The sequence below is a fragment of the Cucurbita moschata genome, unplaced genomic scaffold, assembly GCF_002738365.1.
Source record: "Cucurbita moschata cultivar Rifu unplaced genomic scaffold, Cmos_1.0 Cmo_Scf00043, whole genome shotgun sequence".
In the NCBI taxonomy this organism is placed as follows: domain Eukaryota; kingdom Viridiplantae; phylum Streptophyta; class Magnoliopsida; order Cucurbitales; family Cucurbitaceae; genus Cucurbita; species Cucurbita moschata.
In genome coordinates, this window is record NW_019268559.1 from 556,486 (window position 1) to 573,291 (window position 16,806).

A 16,806-nucleotide genomic window follows, 5' to 3' on the forward strand; every position below is an offset into this window, starting at 1 on the left:
TAGAAACGAAAAAAACAATCTTCTTTCAAATAATAATTTGCAACAAAATAAGAACTTTTAATAATACCAATTCATTGGTTTATATTAAAAAAATAAAAATTATAAATGTTTTTAAATGACCATTTAAAAATAATAATAAATAATAGAAAATATTATTTTAAACGATTTTTGAAACAAAAGCTTACACTCTGTGCTACAAAATTTTATTTTATTTGGTTGTTTAAGTTGATGATACAATTGAATGAAATTAAAATTTATAAATTTGATGTTTTTCTCAATAAATAAAAGTAAATTCAAAATTGGAAAACGACGTCGTTAGGTTTTACCCAAAAAAGTGGAGGGGATTCTGAGGAGGGGGAAAAAAATGGTGCCGACAGGTCGACAAAGAACGACTGAAACGCCGTCGTTTGACGGTCAGCGTTTGTCCCTTGTCCTTTTCTTCTCTTGTTCAGCTGTTCTCTTTCTTTCTTTCTTTCGCCCTCTCTTTCTTCAATCTTTTTGCTTTCTAACGGAATGTTATATTATTTGCAACCTAACCCCTCCACTTTTTGTTTTTTCTCCTAATCCCCCCGGATTATTTCTTATACGAGAAATAGACCTTCTAGTAACCAGTTCTTGTAAAATTTAGGGTTTAAGGAGGGTTTGGATTCAATTTGAGATGAAGGAGATTGTTTCTAAATACGAGTTTTTGTGGAAGTTTACTCTTTTCTCCGACTTTTCTAGATTATCTATTTTTGTTTACAAGAACCTCGTAGAGCTTTAGTTATTAGACTGTCCATCGAGACGAGCTAATTCATCGCTCTTCTTTTGTTCTTTTGAATGATGCTAGTAGAAAGGTGTCTTTCATGGTCCTAGTTTACCCCCTTTTTTGTCAAATTGGGGTAATGACCATTCCAATATTGTGAGGATCGGGTGGATGCTCAGGCACGAAAAGGTCCATAGCAAGTTAAGTTTTTAAAATTAGACATTTTCTAGAAAAAAATTTAAACTATATCTTTGACTCAAATTTATGATATTATTGTGATTTAATTTTTCTTATTTGTTAATTTTAATATATAATTTACATGCAAATCATTGACAAGTAATCACCATTAATCAGTACATCAGACAATCAAATAACTATAGGAAGAAATAATAATTATAATATACAATTTGTACACAAAATAAATAATTTTTTTTTTTAAAAAAAAAAGACAATTAGAACATACATGTAGAAAAAATGAATCGAAAATGGATCGAAAAGTGGTGGTGTTTCAGTCTAGAGCAAAAGTAAAGAAGCCAAAAATGTTATGGAAAAAATTACACCAACGGGAACGGAGGGCGGCGAGTTTGATCCGTAGCCTCCCCCAGAATCCCACGATGCAGCTCTCATTCCGGCTGACTAAAGTCGCCGCCGATTGAAGGTATGCCGACGCCGCCCTTTTCACCAGCTCATTTCGGATCGAAATGTTCGGAGAACTGAACTCATTGAAGTCATTTACGCCGCTGTACGACGGTGAGTTCAGGAGAACGTCCTTCAGGCTGGTATACCGGAGGTCATCGCTGCCGTCGGAATCTCTGGTGCTGGAGTGCCGGGAGAGCTTCAAAGAGGATACGTTCAGAAGCTTATTAGCCTCTGTTGTTGTTGGTGGTGTTGGTGGTGGTGGTGGTGGGCTGTCCATTGTTGTGGGATTCAAAATCAAAGGCGTCGATAGGGAAGATATGGGATTGTAGCCATTAAAGGAGTTCGAGGATTTGGACCCAAATCCTTGTTTTCGCTTCAGATTCTGAAGGAGATTGGAATTTTGGGTTGTGAATGGTCTATGGTTTTGTTGAAGGCAGCCATGGAAGGACCTTGACTCGGGCGATTAGGATTTGAGGCCATGGATGGTTTGGGGAGTTTGCGGTTTTCATTAAGGTGCGGCCAAAAACAGAGAATTTTGTGCGGAATCATTCAATTCCATACACAAATAATAGCTATTTTCTAAAAAATCCGTCGAGGTCGGACTCTCCACCATGAATCCTCATTTAAATGGTTAATACCCCACTTAGAATCCTCGTTTAAAGGGATAATTTCTCATTAAGAATTCTTAAACTTCCTAAATGGAACAAAAACTACTGCGAAGTAAACTATCAACTAATCCATACATAAGAAATGAGATGGTAGTCATAGTAATTAAAGCATTGGAGAGAATGTAGATTATTAACATCTAACCTCATATAAACGGTAGCTTCTACTTGGAAGATCGACCCATCAACAACTTTCCTTTGATGAATTGCAACGCGAAGAACAATCTTGTTATTATCGGACGGTTTTAGCAGATTCCTCTTTGTTCTTCCACTAAATCCCAATCGGGTTATATTTTTTAAGTTATGAACAAACTTAACCTTCTAGCCTTTGCTCCAGATTTGATTATGGATTTCAAGCAATGTGCTCCGCCAAAGTAAGAATCTTTACGTGTTTTTTCTTCCTGAGTTCATGAGGAACTGGGCCAAACACTCTTGTCCCAATAGGTTGGCCTTGCTTATCAACAAATACTACAGCATTATCATCAAACTTGACCTCGCTCCCATCACAACGACCTTTTTGCATTGCAGCTCGAACAACCACTCCATATACAACCTTTCCTTTCTTCACTTTTCCATTTGGATGGGCTTCCTTCACGGATGCGACGATCGTGTCTCCCAGTCGTGCTCCTTTCTTCCCCTTCAATGCTTGTATGCACATCACTTTCTTTGCCCCTGAGTTATCCACTACTTTGAGCACAGTCCTCATCTGTATGAAAGTTCTTTGTTGCTGCACAAGGATAACATATACACAAGGTTGCTTCCTTAGCATTTTATGCCACTTGCAATGATTCAAAAATTTCAATCTCTCTTCACATTATTAATTTTCCTCTTGAGTAAACATGAACATGTGCATAAGCAAGCAAAAATTCAGTTTATAAACAATGAGATTCTTTTCTTACCGCCTATGCTCATGCATAAAATGCTTCCTTAGCATTTTATGCCTCTTGCAATGATTCAAAAATTTCAATCTCTCTTCACATTATTAATTTTCCTCTTGAGTAAACATGAACATGTGCATAAGCAAGCAAAAATTCAGTTTATAAACAATGAGATTCTTTTCTTACCGCCTATGCTCATGCATAAAATGCTTCCTTAGCATTTTATGCCTCTTGCAATGATTCAAAAATTTCAATCTCTCTTCACATTATTAATTTTCCTCTTGAGTAAACATGAACATGTGCATAAGCAAGCAAAAATTCAGTTTATAAACAATGAGATTCTTTTCTTACCGCCTATGCTCATGCATATGAGTATAAACTAGTTAACATTACACGTAACTTTCTTTCCATTGATTCTCTTTTTAGGGGTTGAAAGTCAAATGAGAAGATTGAAATTCAGAGAAGAAGACCTGCGAAATGAAACTGCTGCATACTGTCTCACTTGATGAGCTCAATGAACCAGACAAAATGTTTCCAAGTCCACCCAATAATGAACGACCAACTAGTTTAATTTTTCAGAAACATTGAACATGAAACAATGAGCCAAAATTAGTTTCTCAACAACCAGAAATACAAAATTAAATTGAGACAAATATATATGATGAGAAAAATCAATTAAGAAAAGAAACAAAACAACAAGCATTTCCGAAGCTTAATCAAGTAAAATCAAGGTTCAACACAAGCAAAAAGATCTTAAAAGAACGGATTACAGAGCCTCTAGAAGTAGAAGCTCTAATTCAAAGAACAAAAGAAATTCCAGTATTCACACCAAGATCTTTCAGAAAGCCGCATACCGCGGGAACACTTGGAAGCAAAAGAAGCAGCAGCCATATCCGAACTTTGATCACCACAACACCGCGGGGAAAGAGACGAAGACGAACGATGGCGACATGAACTCGGGAGCTTCTGCCGTTAGGGTTTTTGGGCTGGGCTTGACTCACGACCCATAATCCTAAATGGGCCACGGCCCAAAACCCACTAAGACATAAATTACAAAAACTAGCTAAAAATGTAATAATTTTTTGATATTTTAAAAATAGCCATTTAGCCAACCATTAACACGGAATTCAAAATTAAAATTTTTATTACATTTTTAATATTTTAAAACTTTAATTTAACCAAAGTTTTTAAAAAAATTGTGTGAAAAAGAAAAGGTTTATATGCTTAGGGTTAGGGTGACCATGACACGTGTAGTGGGTCTTTATGTTGGCATTCAGAAGCGAGCCCACTCGCTCTCGACACCGACACGTGCCCCTGCCTCGAGCGTGCCATCTTCTGGGCCCCACCAGCATTCACCAATCACCACCCTCAACATCTACATCAAACCTATCTCCTTAGCTCCTTTTAAATAAAAATAATTTTTATTATTAAATTTGAATATTATTTTGTTAAAACTTAAAATAAGAATAAGTTAAATTACAGTTGGGCACCAAAAATTATAAATAATTATGCAAATGGTGCTAGGTACGTAAAGAAAAGGGGGTTTTGAAGGGAGTGTGCATAAATATATTTTTAAAATAAATAAAAGTGGGTGTATTATAAAAATAGAAGAAAATATTATGGGTGTATTATTTTAATGTCGGCTTCTTTTTACCCGGCAAGTGATTCGTTTTTGGTTTCCGTGTACACGCCCTCGCATTCTTATTATTTAAACCTAATTGTTTATTAATCATCATTACCAACGTTTTACGGATAATTAACCTCAATTTAATTATTTATATCAATCCTAACCTCTTCCAAAGTTATATATATATATATATATATATCATAGTAATTATTGTAATAACTCAAGTTTTCATGATCTTATAAAGAGTTATTCGTTTCTTTCTCCAATCGATCTGAGATCTTGCAATCTATCCTCTTGGTGGCAAGAATCCTCGTTAGCACACCCTGTGTCTGGCTCTGATACCATTTGTAACAACCTAAATCTACCGCTAGTGATATTATTCGCTTTGGCTCATTATGATAAAAAATTTGTTCCCCTACGAGATCCCACAACCATTTAGAGGGGAACGAAACAATCCTTAGAAGGGTGTGAAAATCTCTCATTGATAGAAGAATTTTAAAATCGTAAGGCTCAGCAAACAATATTTATTAGCGGTGGGTTTGAGTTTGGAGAGTTTAAATTATTTCTTTAATTGATAATTTATATTTTATATTATAATTTTTTATTGAAAAGTGTAAAATGTTTTATTAAATCTCATAATATAATATAATATTATATAAAAACATATTTTATAATTTATATTTAAATATTACCAAATATGGGAAGCAATATTTACCAATAATACTAATAACAAGGTTTAAGCAATATTTACCAAAAATGGGAAGCAACAAGACACATTATTGGTTGTACGGACAGTTTAGTTTATATCCTAATTAGCAATGGAATATCCCAATTACCAGTACGTTAAATTCAATTAATTAATCCTCCTAATTAATTAATTATATATCTAATTCCTCTATCACCAAGTGTTTAAAAAAAATATATAAAAAATTAACATAAACACGAATCTTTTTCCTCCACGAACACCACTTTTAAAACACCTCTCAATTAAACCCTCCTTGACTCATAATTTACGAACAATGCCACTACAACATCATTTTTTTTAACCTAAGAATAATATTTCATGCGAAGATATTATAATTCAATTTATATTAAGCTTATACGTCTCCATTTTATATATAAATTCCCTTTTTAAATTATAATCTACATTTTAATTTTTTTTTAATTATAATGGCTAATTAAATTTATTAAATTAGGAGTATATTTATACGCCAATGAATTGAAGCTAGTATAGTTTAATAGGTTTAAATGCAATAAATTTATTACCCATTCAATGCATTTTGATGTAATAAAATGTCCATCCCCACCATTGACTAAGCTCGAGGGTTTTTATATGATTGGATAATCCGACCAACTCAGATTATTCAATTCAAATTCGGCTAACCTAAAACACAGAATTTCAACTCAATTCTAGTATGAAGTATATTAAAAATATTTAACGTTTATAATGTGTTACAATTAGTAAAATGTTTGATATTTAAATTTTACGAGATTTTAATTATTAATATCTGCTTAAAGAATAGAGAATTGAGTTAGGTTGTGAGTTTTGTTTGGACTGTCTGGGACAACAGTCCAACCCACTTCAAATCTCGATTCAAAATTCTTTTAAATTAAAATAAAGAAAAAAGGAAAATTAATTTTCCTCAAAATTATTGTCGTTGATAAGAATGCGGACACCTTATTTATGGACAACGAAAAAAACAGTGATGACGTCATCCACATGATTCGATCTTGAAAAAAAGGCACAATGTTTCTATTTCTATCTTGATTGAAAAATGGGAAAAAAAAATGGAGGTGAGAGAGACACTCACATTTTTTTTAAATCAAATTTATTTACTTTAAAGAAAAAAAAATCCAAGTACTTGGAAATTGGAAATTGACACAACCTACGTGCCTTCCAATCTAAATTGCTATTTAATTCTAAATTTAAATTAATTTCAATTATATAAATAAAAAAATATATAAAGAGGTGAAAAGGGTCCAAATATAATAATTAAATTAACAATAAGTCAAAATTATATAGACAAAATAATAATAATAATAATGTAACTACCATTATTATAAATAGGTAGGTGGATTTAAAAGCTATATTGTTAACCATAATAATAATTATTTCTTGGGTTTAATAAATAGGGTGTTGGATTTAATTCTATGACATAAGGTGGCACCATTATTTTTTAATGCAAAGTTAATATTTAATTAAATTTAATACGTTTCTTAAAAAGGATATTAAGCTAAAGTAGAGTATCTTGATTTTTTAAAAAAAGAAATTAGGGGAAAAAATCCATAAGAACGAGGGGCATATTTAAAGCAAGGAACGGCGGAGTGTCGGAGCTTTCCCGATAAGTCCGGTGACCCCCTCCCTAAAAAAATAAAAATAAAAAAGGAAAAAAAAAATTAAATAAAAGAAAAGAAAAACAAACTCACACTTATTCCCTTCTTCTTCATTTCTGCAGTTCTTCGCTTTCATTTCACAATTCTCTTTCCTGGTCTCTCTCGATTTTTCCCGCCGTTTATTGTCTTCTGTCTTCCCGAACTGTGGAATCGACCGTTTTGTTTCAGGATTTGAAGTGGAGACATTATATATTCTTTCTTCTCCATGGAATTCTTCGGTATTTGTATCTGTTACGGTGAGAATTGATTAATCGATCATCTGAACTTCGATTTTGTTGAGTTTAGTTTTTCATTTACTGGTATCGAGACGTGATGTGGTTGGTGTGAAATTTTGTGTTACTTGTAGTTGCAGAAAGCGGAGGAGAAGAAAATTTCCATGGCAGTATTTGAGATTGAGCTACTTGCAGGATTTTCTGTGTCTTGCATTCTTTTCACTCGAGGTATATATGTTGTTCGAAGAACGATGACCTAGATAGAAGAATTGAATCGAGGCTTGGGATTCCGTAGTGGTTAATTTTGTTTTGTGATCGAGTGTTTGATTTTTTGATGGCTTTGTTGAGTTTGTTTTTGGTTCTTGTTTTTGTTTTAAAGTGGAATTTTGAGTATGAAGAAGATGATTTCTACTGTTGGAGAGTAATTTTGGTTCGAGAGATTGCAGATCTGTAGCGTTTTTTCTATGTAGGTAAGCGATTTGAGGAAATTCTAAAAATATATACGAACACCAAGCTATGTGAATCTAGGTTTAGGTCTTGCCTCTGAGATGTAAACACCTGTCACCCGTATAATTGATGTATGCGTAATCGGTTCCCCGGTCCCAACATTGTCCTCAGCTTGATAAATTTAATAGTTTCTTGTTTGTGCTTGTGTGGATAATTTGGAAACATGAATTTGTTAGTTTTGTTTTGTTTTAAAATCTTAAATATATTTGACGAGTTGTCGTGTTAATGTGAATGTCTGCCATTTTTAGAACCAGTGATGAAGCTTTAAATACTGCGCGAGGGGAGAGTCTTGTTAGCTCAGATCCGTGAGTTCTTGCTCTATAACTCTACTTTTTTTTTTCAAAGATTTTTCCAAGTTCTGTACAGAAAAAGAAACAACGAAAAAAGAAGGTGAGATTAAGCCGTATTTGACAGTGAGAAAGGGACTGAAGGGAGGGAGTTTCTGTTTAAAATGGGTATTTTACGGATTTGTAAAAGCTTATCTTCTTTAAGAAATGCTTTTAAGAGGCGGGGTGTCATTTCTCTCTCTCTCCTTCTGTAGGTTTTAAAACGAGGTTTGCAGACTTGAGGAGGTGAGACTGCGAGGCCTGAGATAGGCAGCGTCTTTTGCCTTTGGAGAGCACACAATTTCTGCAACTTTAGAAAGTTTTGAACGAAAGAGCGGCCTGCTGTGCTGACTACAGATTGCGATATAACGAAGGGTAAAAGAAGCCATTTTAATTACTACACAGACAGCACAAAGTGAAGAAGTAATCCCTGAATTACCAGTCATCAATATGTACAGAATACAAACACCCCACCTGTTGCAGCTCAACATTGGCGCATCTTATTTCTCTCTCTAGACAACCTGCACAAAGCCCCTCTTTCCCTCTCTGAAGAGGTGGAAATAAAACAAGGGATAAAGAGCACCTGTCAAAGGTCAAAAGGGGTCTCCATTTACGGATCTTTGTTTGAGTAGTTAAGGAATGAAAGTGTCATGGAGGTGGTGGATAATATTCAAGAACAACCGCGTAAGTTTCCAAGGTTAGCAAATGGTAGAAGTAGCGACTCCACTAAGATAGGATTTAAAGGGGTTGAGAACATTCACCCGGAGGATGAAGAAGACAAAGAATCTAAAAGGGTTGGCGGTAGCACTGCTGGAGTTGTCCGTGGAGGAGCTGATGATGATGCTAATCAGCTCCGTGGGTGGCACCACTCCCGGATTATTAGGGTTTCTCGAGCTTCTGGCGGGAAGGACAGGCATAGCAAGGTGTGGACTTCAAAGGGCTTGAGAGACCGAAGGGTTCGGTTATCGGTAGGGACGGCGATTCAATTCTACGATCTTCAAGATCGGTTGGGTTTTGATCAACCAAGCAAGGCCGTCGAGTGGCTCATCAAAGCGGCCGCAGATGCAATAACGGAGTTGCCTTCGCTGAATACCTCTTTTCCAGAAACTCCGAAGCAGCTGAGTGGCGAAAAGATTAGTGCTACTGATCAACCCGGGCCGTTCGACTTAGCCGAGCAGAATCAAAGCCAATTACATGTTTCTCTGTCCAAATCTGCTTGCAGTAGTAACTCTGAAACCAGCAAGGGTTCAGGTTTGTCTCTCTCGCGATCTGAAGTTCGAGTAAACCGTCTCAAAGCTCGCGAAAGAGCAAGGGAGAGAGCACAAAAGGAAAAGGAAAAAGAACAAGACTCCTCTCGCATTGCCGATCATAATCTCACCTCCATGACCCAAAACTCATCTTTCACCGAGCTACTCGCTGGCTGTGCTGCAACCGTTTCAGCTCATGGGGACGCTGGCGTGGCGGCTGAAAGGCAGTGGCAGCCGTCGACCGTAGCGATGGATTACTTCAGCTCGGGAATTCTTGAGACGTCCACTTCGAGATCTCATCACTCTTCGGGCTTTTCCGAACAAATCAATTTGGGAACTTCTTTGCCACAAACCATGTCAAGCACTCCCTTATTTAATAGCGTCTCAGCTGGTGACAATAATACAGAGCAGCTTCATCATTTCTCATTTGTTCCCGATGGCAATATAGTTCCCGTGGTCACAACTCAACCGACCGGTGGCAGCGACTACAACCTTAACTTCACTATCTCTTCCAACCTTCCGGGTTATTATAGGGGGACCCTTCAGTCCAATTCATCTCTTTTGCCTCATATCCAGAGGTTTTCTCCTGTTGACGGATCTAATTTACCTTTCTTCTTTGGAGCGGCGACATCGGCTGCTCCAGCACTGGAAAATCATCACCATTATCAGTTTTCGCCTGCATTTGACGGCCGTTTGCAACTCTGCTATGGAGGCGGAAACCGTCAGTCAGAACCGAAAGGAAAAGGAAAGAACTGAACTCTTCGTAAAGCATATATCTCTCAGCGTATCTTCTTCCTGGTAAGCTTCAAAACTTGAGAACGCTATTATTTTTCTTTCTAAATTTATGTTATTCTTAATAGCATTGGCCGTTTGATTTCTTCGTAGACTTGAAAAATGTAGAGCATTGGACAAAGGTTTGGTTATGGTCTCGAAAAAAATAAAATCCCCAAAAATGAATCCTGTCTAGATTACTGTGAATGGGTATGGTTGGATATCACCTAGGTTGTTTCTCTCCTCCTGTTGCTTCCCCTTCTCCCTAGCAACGAGAAAGGCGAGGCTTTCTATTTGTTGTGCCATGTGCATCCCAGTTAGTGGAAATAACGCACTTCAATAGATTTTGCTTTATATACTTGAGAGAAAAAGGGCCGTTAACCGGCGAGGGTGGCCTCGGGCTCAACTATCCTGTCGTCCCTTCTCTAAGTGTTAGATGTTCGAATGGGTCTTGACGCTGGGAAATAAATGCTCTTTTCTCATTGAGACTACGATAACCCGACTTAAAACTCTGGAAACTCCATGCACGCACACATGGACATAATAATGGCTGCTTTCTACAGATTTTTTCTCTTTTGATTTATTTTACTCTACACTAGTTGATGTCAGTATGAGATCTTGCTTCGGCAGTCAGATTATCACAGTTGATAGGACCTTTCTTTATTACTCTACTCAAGCTCAAATTTTGCTATTAAAAAAAATAGAAGTGTTATATTTGGCCAATAGGAAGAGCGTCACGCCTTTTCATGTTTGACTGAAGATATTTTGTGCATAACTTGATAGTGTTATCATATGGACATCATAATTCATTTCGACGTGACCTACCATATTGGATTGTTCCCTTTTAAGTTGTTTCAAAATAATCCTTAAAAGTAAAATGGAAAACCGAAAACAGAAAAGTGATTTGACTATGACTTATATGACTATATAAAATAGTGTTATATATTGAAAGTGGTAGGTTTCAATTATTTTCATAACTTTTAGATGATATTATCTCGGTAAAAACTTTCAAGTTGTTTCTTTGTCCATCTTCATGACTCCCACCTACTATGCCACGACTTCATATAGAAAGAGTCGTAAATGAAGTTATATTCCTTACTTAGTAAATTTGATTATCTTAAGAATGTTGGGTTCTATGCTTTTAGAATGCTATCCAATCAGGATATAAGATGCCGTTTGAAGAGCTTAAATGCTCCTACAAATAGGTTCCTAGAAAGTTGGTTAAGGAAGGTCGCTTAGCTTTGTTCTTGAGTTCATACATCAGAGTGTGGAAGTTGGCTTTATCTGAATAGAGAGATGGCGTTTACCCCGTATATAGGTTATTTGAAATCCATAGAGGTGATTCGTGTGGATAGGTGTTAAATGCTTTGGTTTCTAGAGCTATTTAATTTTGATTTTTATATTTTTAAATTCTCTCTTGGTCCCTAGATTTTCATAAATGTCTTTTACTTTTTGTATTGCATTATTATAAATGTTTTATCTCATATGTTAAACATAACAACATTAACCGGAAGTCTTTAGCACTTCAAAAGATAAAAATTAAAGAATACACATGAATTTTGTAATGTATACACTTTCTTTTATTCAAGAACTATTTAAGAATAGCTCTTAAATTATGTATTCAAATTCTATGAAAGTTCAGAAAATTTGTAAGACTGATTGAAACTTGCACTGTGAGTGTAAAATAAAACTTTACAGCTTCACAAAATTTATGCTGCAATGCCTGTGGTTTCATGTAAAAGGTGTAATTTGCAAATGTCGAGTTATTTGTAGTAATATCTACTCTTTTGAGTTTGCTCATGATTCAAAGATTATTCTATTTTCTCCTATCCGTAACCTCTTCAAGAATGGCTGCATTAAAAATAAGTCCCACTTACAAAACACCAACTTGGCCATTTTAGTAAAAATAAACCTCACCCTAGGGAGGATGAGAAACTTTAACCCTGTATATGCTACATTTAGTAAACTCTAACCCCATGCCTACAGCTTAGGCACAAGATTCTTCTTTACTATTTTTAATTCCACTATTCTTAGTCCACTTTGACCTTTTCAGCTTGAGTAAACCAACATTCTTCTCCTAAAGCTTGAAAACGTCTAAGATATCTGTTACATTTGTGTTGGACCTAATTAGAAGAGTTGTCATTATTATATCTAATTTTTCATTTTAGAGACTACTTGAAGTGGTTACGTATATATCTTAACTTGTGTTGTAGACTTTTGTCAGTCCACTTTCTGATTGAACTTTACAAGAGCTCCCCTTTCCTATGAAAAAAAACATGTTCATTTACGATAATGAAAATAATGTTTGAATGTTAGGAATATGAAAGCGCAAGAAGGAAGACTAGAAGCTGAGGCAGGTTCTGCTATTTGGTTGCACCACGGGATAGGTTTCAGTTTAAAACGTAAGTATTTGGTGTCTGGAAAACTCTTTGCCAGATTGTGAATGTAATTTCCCTTATTGTTTCACGTGTGGTGTTGAAATCTTTGCTAGCTTTGTTTTGATAGCTGTTATTTGCGGTGTTTTGAGCACTTGAATTTTCCTTAAATTTCTCCCCTTGATTTGCGGGTTGTTTTGTATTGGTTTCTTATTGAATAAAATCCCATCGTCTAAACAAATTAATTCAGAGAAAAACCTGTTTTTTTTTTTTTTTCCTCTCTTTTCTGGATTAATCTGTGTTTTCCCCTGATTACATAGAAGATTCTTTAGTTAGATGGGATTGAATGATTAAAAGACTCCAAATACGATCTACTTGAATTCCTTGACTGAAAGTACAACTACCTCATGGATGTAAACAGAATCCGCCATTGTTAATCAACTTGCTTGATTATGTTTTAAGCTGACTTCTGAGTGCTTTTAGCATACATATACTTCAATTACGAACACTTTGATGAAGAGTGCATCACTTTGATATTTGACTCTACCCATTAAAAAGTGATTTATTGTGCTAGTTTTCAGCTCATTAGTACTCTGAACATCAGTACTTTACAAATGTTCTCTCACATGGCATTAATATGCATTAGGCTTCATTTTGGGAACTTTTAATGTGATCCCAAGAATGATAAGTATAGGTCTGTTTTTATTATTTAGCGCAATGTTCACGTCTGGCTTAGTGATGGTGATAGCTAGCTTTCATTGAACTAACCATGTGTTGGCCAAGCAATCGCCAAAACATCCAATTGTCTTTTTGCAGGCACACGGTTTTTATCAATAGTAATCAATAATCAATTCTAATTCCATGTGATCAACAGTTAAGAAGCAGAATCCACGGACAGCTAATTTGCTGTCAGACCAATAATGATGGGTTATTATGAACTTAATTATTCAGCCCACAAAATGGTCCAGCAAACAATGACAGGCAGTGATTATAGGGGACATTAGGAGCTCCTGCCCCCCAAATCTCCCTTTCGAAACCCTCATTATTTTATTCGTCAGTAGTATTTGATAGCTTCTTTCAATCCATAACGAACAAAGTGCAAGTCACTATCACTCTGCAATAAATCAGTCCTAAACGCGCAGTGGACAAAGACTCTACAGTACTCTAAAACCTTTTCACATCATCAGAGGAGATTGTTTTTCAAAACATACATCATGCTCCATTGTCCACTCCACACTTGTTCAGTGTTCATCGTTTCTTCTCGGCTAAACTATAAAAAAATGTACCTAAACTTTGTCCTTCATTTGGAAACTTTCAAATTACCTTCTATTCGCTCAACATTCTAATAATTGTTTGAAATTTTTTTTGAAACACTTGTAAAATGTCAAGTATCAAATATTGACGTTTGAAAGTAAAACAGACTAAAGTTGTCATAATTTAGTTTTTATTCTTCTAAATCTTTGTATGAATGAACTAAAAAAGCACACCAAAATGAGATATATGATCCTGATTAACCTTTGGCAACATCAAGTATTTTTTAATTTTTTTTCCTCTGGCTCCAATCTAGCTCCTTTCTTCCCACTCGCTTTGGCTCTCTTTCTGTATTCTCTCAGCGGGAGAGGAGCTGCCGACGACGAAGGATGACCATAAGAAGAATACAGATAGCAAGTGGGCGAGGGGGGGCCATCAACCGAGTCAGCTATACAGATGAAAAGGATAGGGAAGAGGAAGGAGCGTGAGAAAACAAAAAGGGAAAGGGGATAAAAACGAGTGGGGGAAGGAAGCCAGTACATAGAAATGTAGACCCTCCCCCCTTCCAGACAAGTCTATTTTGACCCTAAAACTATTTGAGGCTTCCAATGCCAAATTTAAGGTTGCTGAAGAATTCAATACGGAAAGGTCAATGAATTCCGGCACTGAAGTTCTAAGGTTTCAGATTTGAGGATTTCTACCAATAATTCATAAACTCCTTAATGAATTAAGAGTGTGTAACATGACAATTCAATTAGGATGCAATTAATTGATAGAACTAAGATCATATTCACATATAAGAAAACATAACACTACACAACAAGGGCTTTTACAACGAATAAAGGCCAAGTAGAGGAGGGAGGGAGGGATGTCAATTATCTCACTCTAATTCCTTCCAATCTAAAATCAACCATGAACTAGCTGCTGAGAATGCTGCATTGCGATTAGGCTTCCTCATACATGGGCACTTTGGTGATCCATGAAACAAGGTGTTTCCGCCAATCCTACTTTCCAAAACATGCACTCCCCCCACTATCAATCTTCCCCTTTATCTGGATATTGGGTACAGGGATTTAAATGATAAACAAGAAGTGAATAGAAAGAACGAAAAAAAGGGCTAAATGAATGCAGAGTTCATAAAGAAAGCAGAATATAGATATTGAATTTTGGGATAATGACCTAAAACAAGTCATTCTGAACTAATTCCTCACATTGAACTCAAGTGTTAACTCTGAATCAAATCTTAGTCAGATTTAACGACTGCCCTGTATATTATTTCCCCATCCACCCCAGGCAATATGAACGTTTTGTTCAAGTACTAAAGACCAAGTGAATGGGTAACATCTACAAATAGAACATAAAAATCATGGCAAACATTTTTTGTACTTCGACCCAACGACCTCACAATATAAAAATTACATATGTTGAACTAACAACTCGCCCAATTTAATATCCAGATTATAAGGAACATGTCTCCTTGTAAATTGCGAAAATTTTAATTAGAAAAATCTAAGCAGACCTGCACAATTAAAAATATAAAAGAATCTACAGCATAATTAGTTGCCAACACAAACATATAGTGATAGACCAGGAAATTGATAGATACCCCATAACCAGGCTTCCTTAACAATCCTAGTGAACCAATAACTATATTTTATTAATTTGGGGGTGAGGCATGTGCAAGCTGAAAGAGAAATACCTCAGATCCAGTTGAAGTTATCAGAAAGAATTCATTTCAAGACAGTAAGTTCTCCTCTTGACCAGTATCTTTGCTGCGGTTCCATAAGGTTCCTCGAAAGCATTTGAAAGCCATGATCCATCAGAGGCATCTTTCTTTGTCATTGACTGCTCACTTGGACGTATCGCAACAAGTGTAGCCCCCTTCAGAATAGTCCCACCAGGTAATTCCAAGTGAGGTGCATACCAGAGCCTCATATTCAGAGCAGGGACAAGCGTCCTCTTCGAAGCGGTTGAAGCCGATAAGGGCTTTACTCTCAACTCCTCAAGCTGATCCTTGTTCATACACAACATGCCCTGTCCATCTGCATCAGTCAAAACTAAATTATCCAGAGTTTTATGTTCTGCAATAATCGGCTGCAGTAAATAATGCCTCGCCGAAGCCGCAATTAGAGAGCTAATCGTCCAAACTACTCTTAATTTTAGCCCTCCATTAGTATAAAAGGATTCGGGTATACTCCCGCTGTCGTCGGCAGCTGCACCATTTCCAGAGCAGAACCCATCAGTTCCATTCTCTTGAACGTGCTTATTGAAGGATCCAGTGTGAATCACCGACGCGGCACCCAGGATCACACAATTATCCAAAGTTGATCCGAAATCAGCTCGCCATTTCAACAATATCCCGTCGTCAATACCCAATTCACCGCTAGGAAGCTCGATCCGAAGGAGCCGAATCTCGTTAAAATTCTTTAGAACCTGTGTAGGCGAGTGATGGGTAACACCACTTTGACCACCCTCCCCGTCCTCTTCCCTCCCAACCGCAAGCGAAGAAGTTGACAAAGACGACGAAACAGAACTCAACACAGAGGAACTCACCCGTTTCGGACCCAAAAACTGACCTATAGCCTGAAGCGGCTTGACAATGCCTCCAAGAACCATACGAAACAGGTTCGAAAAAGCACTTCGAGACTTCTCAGCAGACGAAGAACCGGACGAGAAATCATCATCAGAAATCACACAGTCAACTCGAACAACAACGTTATCAACCTGAGAGACGATCGAGTGGAATCTTCGAGAAACTGCACGGCAACGTCCAAGGGCCTTAACGTCACCGATCCTATTGAAAATCAGCAGCAGCAGCGGGTCAGGAAGAAGATCAAAGTAATCCTCAGAGTAGCTACAACGGCTATAGCTCTGGCCAAGAACATCTTCGTCGTGTATAGAATACATTCTAGAGTGCGGATCAGGGCGTAGATAAGAACAGGACATTGTCAAGAGTGAAGAAACAACGTATACAGCTCAGATCAGAGAAAAAGAAACTGAAAACTGAAAAGTTCGTGAACAGCGAGATGGATCTCAAACGAAGTGCAGGAGCATGATCGGAGCTTCGGCAACAGAGAGAAAGAAGAAGAAACGGATGAAACCCTAATTTTATAGGTCAAGAGAGAGAGATAGGAAATGGTGGGCTGAGATGGATCCACGATTTTGTCCT

General features: G+C 36.6%; 3 protein-coding genes across 8 annotated transcripts; 1 reads left to right on the top strand and 2 right to left on the bottom strand.

Annotated features, from left to right (window-relative positions):
• Nucleotides 1-2,098: 2,098 nt before the first annotated feature.
• On the bottom strand, nt 2,099-3,891 carry LOC111433926 (50S ribosomal protein HLP, mitochondrial-like). The gene is made up of 3 exons (XM_023071200.1): nt 3,782-3,891; nt 3,398-3,489; nt 2,099-2,776 (listed from the first exon to the last, which is right to left on the bottom strand). The coding sequence occupies exons 1-3, from the start codon at nt 3,816-3,818 to the stop codon at nt 2,402-2,404; spliced, it is 504 nt and encodes a 167-aa protein (XP_022926968.1). The 5' UTR covers nt 3,819-3,891; the 3' UTR covers nt 2,099-2,401.
• Nucleotides 3,892-6,985: 3,094 nt separating this feature from the next.
• LOC111433789 (transcription factor TCP2) lies at nt 6,986-12,643 on the top strand. 6 transcript variants are annotated; one of them, XM_023070998.1, is made up of 6 exons: nt 6,986-7,184; nt 7,295-7,388; nt 7,916-7,972; nt 8,209-8,368; nt 8,452-10,038; nt 12,328-12,643. In XM_023070998.1, exon 5 carries the CDS (start codon nt 8,644-8,646, stop codon nt 9,994-9,996), a length of 1,353 nt encoding a protein of 450 aa, XP_022926766.1. In that variant the 5' UTR covers nt 6,986-7,184; nt 7,295-7,388; nt 7,916-7,972; nt 8,209-8,368; nt 8,452-8,643; the 3' UTR covers nt 9,997-10,038; nt 12,328-12,643. The 6 variants fall into 6 exon arrangements, with proteins under 6 accessions (XP_022926766.1, XP_022926762.1, XP_022926765.1 ...); XM_023070994.1 differs by having other exon boundaries at nt 8,209-10,038; XM_023070997.1 differs by lacking the exon at nt 7,916-7,972 and adding an exon at nt 8,013-8,122 and having other exon boundaries at nt 8,209-10,038.
• Nucleotides 12,644-14,371: 1,728 nt separating this feature from the next.
• LOC111433813 (F-box protein At5g46170-like) lies at nt 14,372-16,800 on the bottom strand. Its single transcript, XM_023071035.1, has 2 exons — nt 15,337-16,800; nt 14,372-14,689 (listed from the first exon to the last, which is right to left on the bottom strand). Exon 1 carries the CDS (start codon nt 16,581-16,583, stop codon nt 15,357-15,359), a length of 1,227 nt encoding a protein of 408 aa, XP_022926803.1. The 5' UTR covers nt 16,584-16,800; the 3' UTR covers nt 14,372-14,689; nt 15,337-15,356.
• Nucleotides 16,801-16,806: the final 6 nt, after the last annotated feature.

Excerpts from the sequence above, each read along its gene's own strand:
- LOC111433926 (XM_023071200.1), bottom strand. The coding sequence starts at position 3,818 with ATGGCTGCTGCTTCTTTTGCTTCCAAGTGTTCCCGCG. Across the intron at positions 3,490-3,781 it reads TGCTTCCAAGTGTTCCCGCG|TTGGTCGTTCATTATTGGGT; the intron begins GTATGCGGCTTT and ends AAATTAAACTAG. Across the intron at positions 2,777-3,397 it reads GCAGCAGTTTCATTTCGCAG|CAACAAAGAACTTTCATACA; the intron begins GTCTTCTTCTCT and ends ATCCTTGTGCAG.
- LOC111433789 (XM_023070994.1), top strand. The coding sequence starts at position 8,644 with ATGGAGGTGGTGGATAATATTCAAGAACAACCGCGTAAGTTTCCAAGG.
- LOC111433813 (XM_023071035.1), bottom strand. The coding sequence starts at position 16,583 with ATGTCCTGTTCTTATCTACGCCCTGATCCGCACTCTAGAATGTATTCT.